The 6099-nt window shown below is 40.7% G+C and overlaps 1 protein-coding gene across 1 annotated transcript in view; it reads left to right on the top strand.

The window, feature by feature from the left end:
* Positions 1 to 960: 960 nt before the first annotated feature.
* Positions 961 to 6099, top strand: part of CTH (cystathionase (cystathionine gamma-lyase)) — a 54785-nt gene continuing 49646 nt past the window's right edge. The window contains exons 1-2 of the mRNA XM_006862494.1: positions 961 to 1152; positions 5676 to 5757. Of these exons, the coding sequence (XP_006862556.1) occupies positions 985 to 1152; positions 5676 to 5757 (250 nt within the window). The 5' untranslated portion in view covers positions 961 to 984. The remainder of the gene's footprint in view (positions 1153 to 5675; positions 5758 to 6099) is intronic.

Here is a 6099-nt window from a genome sequence, read left to right as displayed (position 1 = left end):
TTATATAACAAATAAGTCATTTTTGGGTGGTAAAAATTTGAGGCTCCAATGACTTTTTCAAAGCCACGCTATCTTTTTCATCAGGGAACATTTCTTCCGGTACTTCAAAAGAAAACGATGCTTGAAAAACCACAACGTTTGAACAGCTTTTAGGAAGCTCTATGAGTTCTGCGTAGAAATCCTCACAGCAGTAGCTTCACTATTACTTAAGGAAAGTCAGAACCTTGCTCCGGGATCAGGCATCGGAAGCACTGAGTCATTAGATTCAGTGTATCTTAAAAGGCAGGCTGCCTATGGTTAATGAGAATCCAAGCTGAAAATCTGGCAGCTTGAGCCAAAGTTTTCATAATGATTCTCCACTTGGTTTTATGGCATTGTCGTGTGCGTCCGTCAGCACCGCCCTCGGGACAAAGGGTGGCGGCGGGTCAGGGACATGAGCTGCAGTAAGAGAAGGCTATTTGTGTGGTCTGTTTACAGGTTACTTGCTGGCTTTCAACACCAAGTCCTTTCTCCACCTCTCGGGAGAACCTCCGACCTTAGGTCAAACAGAAGCCTGGATGGCTCACAGGAGCCAGCAAATCAGCTTCCTCAGGACCCAGACTCAGGAATTCCGGCCGCAGAGACCAGCACCACGTGAACCCACCGACTCAGGCTACACTCTGCATTCTGTTTGGTGAAGGGCGGTCGCAGAAAATGGTCCAGGCAACGCCTCTGCTGCCAGCCAATGAAGAGCAGAGACCGCGTCGGGACCTTTGCTGATTGGACCGAGATGTCTCCGCCCCGCGGCGAACAATCGCAGCCCTCCCGGCCGGCTAATAAAGTCTCAGCCCCAGGGCCGCTGTTGTCAGCCTTTTGTGCATTCTCGATGGGTTCATCTTGAGTGCCTAGTCTCTTTGCTTTTGTAGTTCTATCTGCAATCCAGACGCCTTAAATTCTGAATTTTTATCTTTCTAGTTCATTTCCTCTTTTCATCAGTACCTCAACATGCAGAAAAAAGACGCCTCCTTACATGGTTTCCTGCCTAACTTCCAACATTTCGCCACGCAAGCCATCCATGTGGGCCAGGAACCGGAGCAATGGAACTCTCGGGCTGTGGTGCCCCCTATCTCACTGTCCACCACGTTCAAGCAGGGAGCGCCCGGCCAGCACTCGGTGAGCTGGGTCTGGGGCGGCCAAGGATGGAACGGGAAAAGAGAGACGGTTTATAAATATTAAAAAGGCACGCAAATAATTTATATATATCAATTAGGAAGGCATCTCAAAAGGCTATTTCCTATAGCTCCTTGCCGTAAAGTTTTGTATTTGATGACCCAATGATCTTATCTTTTGATAAGCCAGACTGCAAGCAGCAGTTCGTACAACTTGTCAAACAGGACTGAAATTCATGTAATTTTGCCAAATTTGCACTCGAAAACGGTCCTAACTAGAATTCCTTGAGCAGCAAAAATTATAAAAGTAAAAATACAGAAAGTTTAAGGTTCTGATAACTCTCCTGTAATTAAGATCGGTCCCAGTAGTTGTATTCAGTTGTTGAGAGTTAGTGAGCATTTACTGGATGCTAGATACATTTGTTATGGTTGTTGTTAAGTGTCTTTGAGTTTGTTATGACATAGTTAAATGTATTATATCCTGTGTATTACATGTATTTTTTCATATACTAACAACAACCCTCGTCTGAGCTGCACTCATTTTTCCAAGAAAAAAGCTGAGATTTAAAGTTAAGTAACTAGGCCTAAGCCCACATTGCTAGTAAGTGATGAAGCTGGAATTCAAACCCTGCTCTAGAACTCCCCCTATGTCCTTCCACCTAGACACTAAGCTACACTGTTCAAACTCCAATAATGCTAGCAATAATCTAACCCATTGCATCATTTAAGCAATGTGGTTTAGTGATTAAGTATATAAATAATGTAGTCAGAGGACCTAGGTATGAATTTTGACACCACCTCTTCTGAGCTGGGTGACCATTTAATGATAGTACCTATGGCATAAATTTTGGAAACGTGATGGCTCTGTAGGACTGCGAACCACAAGGTCAGCAGTTCGAGCCCACCATTCACTCCTCGGCCGAAAGATGAGACTTTCTGCTCTACAAATATTTGTAACCTTGGAAACCCTATTCAGGGGCTATGAGTTGGAACTGACTCCATGGCATTTAACAACAGCAGCATCATGACATAAATTATTGAAATGAATATGTAGTTGCATGATCCCTAAGTGCTCAGTGGTAGAATGGTATTTAACAACCAAAGGTAATAAGCATTTTTCACAGAAAGGGAAATTTACCAAGTCACACATAATAAGTGACTATGTCAGGCAGAGATTCAGTCCCCTTAGTTGAGCGATCCCCCTTTGTGAATCACATAAATAAACTCCACCCCCCTCTGCTTTTTTTTTTTTTTTTTTTTAAGGATCTTGAAGTATTTAAAAGTTGTTGAGATTCAAGATATCAGTCAAACTGGGTAGGTCCTGACCTTGATTGTGTTTCAAAAACCTCTTTCTTGTGTTTATCTAAATCCAGTAAAATTTTTAGCCTGAGCCCTTTGGTTTTTGAGGTACAGATCTTTTTTTTTTTTTTTTTCAATTATTGGAAAGCTGCAATTAAAAAAAAATCTATTCAACAAGGACTATTTACAGAATCTCATTGTTGTTATTCTTAAATGCTATCAAGTTGGTTTCAACTCATAATGACCCTGTGTAAGGTTTCCAAGAAGCAGTTGGTGGGTTTGAACCTCTGACTTTGCATTTAACAGTCTAGTGCTTATCTTACAGTGTCACACCAGGACTCCTAGTGTAAGATTTGTTGTTGTTAAGTGCTCCCAGTCGGTTCTGACTCATAGTGATCCTGTATAGGGTTTCCAAGGAGAGGATGAATTTGAACTGACAGCCTTGTGCTTTAAATCAACCCTGCAATCTAGTGCTTATCCTACAGCGCCACAAAAGTGTGGAACTGAATACAAAGAATAACCATTTAGTCATTATATTATTAATGATTAAATGCTTTCATAAAGTCATCAGGGTTAGTAAAACCCACAAGACCATACTTAATACCTTAAAAAAAAATCAGTTAATAGCACTAAAGGAAATTTGAAGAATTGAATGGTAATCCTCTAATTTTCTTGTCTCTTTTGGAGAGTGATTGAGTGGGCCTGAGAGTGGAGATTTGTCACTGAGCCTTCAAATACTTTTACCACCCTCTGCAAAGTTAAATATTTGCCATAAATATTTATAGAAACATCAGTACCTTTCTGTGGCAGTCACCATATGAATGCAAATAGTTTTTTCTATCTGGAGGGAATAGATGCAAATACTGGCCAAGAGGTAGTGGTGGGGCATGATGAGAATATCCTGGAGACCTTTACAATGTATCTATTCAGTTTGGCAAGGAGCCATCCATGGTGGCTTAGTTAAAGGTAGAGCTCTTGGCTGCTCACCCACTCTGGGATAATGATGAGGCTGTCTGTTCCTGTAAAGATTTATAACCTTGGCAATCCTATGGGGCTGCTCTCCGCTGTCCTTTAGGGTCACTGTGTGTCGGAATTGACTAGTGGCAATGGGTTTGACTTTGGTTTTAGTTTTGTTGTTCAGTTTGATAAAAACATGGAAACAAAGTAACACAAGATTTTGTTATTAATACTAATACTTTGGAGCTTTTGAATCAGAAATCTGGGTCGAGAGCTACTGTATTTTGTTATGTGAGGTACATAACACACACATAGCAATTGCTGACTTTTGGCAATCCCACATGTTTTAGAATAGAAACCATAAGGTTTTCAATGGCTGTGACCTTTTTTTTTTTTTTTCCTTAAATGATTTATTGTGAATTATGTGATAGTATACATGGGAGAACATTAGTTTTACATTCATTCTATCATATATTGTCTCATTGCCATGGTTACAATCCCCTCCATTCAATCCTTCCCCGGTGCCCCCCTGGTCTTCAGCACACAGTCACTCTCCCTCTCTGGGTCTAGAGTCTCCAGCTGCTCCATAACTCCACATCATCATCTCTGGCTCCATTTCAGGTATCACTGCGTCTCTGGGTAGGGTCCCACTCTCTGCTGTTCTCCCTTGATGGTCCTAGGGACCTCTGCTCCTAGACTGAAAAGTTAATCACTCCCCTCCTTGCTATAAAACGTCCACCTTTACATTTCCAACCCTCACAGTCAGTCCTGATAAAAATTATCCACTATTGTATCACAAGAGACCCGTTTGTTTCATTGCATCAGCCCTGCCTAGTCAGATTGAATACTACTCACTGGAGATTCTATCTTCCTCCAGGCCCTCTGGGTCTAGGTTCCCTCTTGAAAGTTTATAAGCCAGTCACTTCTTGCCTTTCTAGCTTCCCACCCCCCATTTTCGGTAGCCAATGTCCAAGTTGCCCATCCCTGTCTACTCTTTGTGTGGATGGGGTTGGAATGATTCTTGCTGTAAGGACTTGTTCCCTCTTTTGAGCAACTGCTTCCATAGGTGTAGGGGCTGTGACCTTTTGCGAGCAGATTGCCAGACCTTTGCTTTGAGACACCACTGAGTGGATTTGAACTGTTATCCCTTCAGTTAGTAGCCTAACACATAAACACTTGTACCAATGAACTCCTTTATAAGAAGCAGGGGGAGAAAATTATAGAACTTTTTGTAAGTGTTCAAATCCTAGGTTTGATTCCGACCCAGACATTCCTAGGATACTGTAACATTTGGTTTTTCAGTTTCATCAAAACAGGTCACAATGATAAAATAAGATGACTATATTAGCACAACTAGTATAGCATCTGGAGTCATGGTATGGCACAGTAGAATAAGCACTGGACCACGAGGTCTGTTTGAGCCGCAAGATTGGCGGTTCAAACCCACCATCTGCTTCTCAGAAATATGAGTCGGAACTGACTCTATGGCACTTAACAACAACAGTAGTACAGTACCATACACATCAAAGGAGCATAATGGAAAAATTAAAAAGTATGTGGAGTTGCCTTGCTAAGAATTACTCCCTATCACTTTTGTAGAGCCCAAATTTGAACTTTGAACATTTGAAGGGTCTGCTCATTTTTTCCTGTTGCATGCTAAACATAGCTCTGACTTCTTTCTTAGGAACTGAAATGCAGGTTGGAATTAGTTTCTCTGTTAACTGATGCAATACTCTTTTTCTGAATGGCCCTAGATTAATGAATGGGTAAAGGTGAGTCTGACAAAATAGTAATACTAGTAATAAAGACAGTTACCAAGCAGCTACCATTTGCCAGATACCTTACAGAGCATTTGTTATACTTTATCCTGTTTTTTTTTTTTTTTTTTTCCAAACAATTTTACACTGTATTAGAACACTTCAAAAAGTTTGTGGAGAAATGGAATTAAATTCCCACACACTTTTTGATGCTATCATTCTCATTTTACAGATGTTGAGATTGGCTCTTATAAACATTAAATAACTTATCTACTGGCACACAATTCTTAAGTGGCAGACATTGAATTGTGATCTAGTTTGGTTGACTTTTGAGCCTCATCACCTCATTACAACCACAATACTGCCATGGTTCTAATGGCATGACAAGTTATGACTAAGTACTAGAATATCATGATAGCAGGGTGAACCGCAGAGTAGTTGTGCAACTGTCTTTGTTGGGACTTTGATATTAAACTTGAATCTCTTAGAATGAACTTTAGCTTCTGTTTTTCAGGGTTTTGAATATAGCCGGTCTGGAAATCCCACCAGAAATTGCTTGGAAAAAGCAGTGGCAGCATTGGATGGGGCTAAATACTGTAAGTAATTTATATTGCAAATATAAAGCTTAACTTCTTAAATGCATAAGGAAAATCAGAGACACAGATTATAGAATTGGAAGAATATGCAGATTGTTGTAATTAATTGCCATCATGCCAACTCATAGTGCCCTTTGTGACAGAGTAGAACTGCTTCATAAGATTTTCGTGGCTGTAATCTTAACAAAAGTAGATAGTCAGGCCTTTTTTTCTATGAGACTACTGGGTGGATTCGAATCACTAACCTCTAGGTTAGCAATCAAGTGCAAACTGTTTGTACCACTTGGGTATCTTAAACTAAGATTGTTGTTGTTGTCAAGTAGGTTCAGACCCATAGTGACC

Source organism: Chrysochloris asiatica, unplaced genomic scaffold (assembly GCF_000296735.1).
Source record: "Chrysochloris asiatica unplaced genomic scaffold, ChrAsi1.0 scaffold00048, whole genome shotgun sequence".
In the NCBI taxonomy this organism is placed as follows: Eukaryota; Metazoa; Chordata; class Mammalia; order Afrosoricida; family Chrysochloridae; genus Chrysochloris; species Chrysochloris asiatica.
This window is presented reverse-complemented; position numbering and strand designations above follow the sequence as displayed.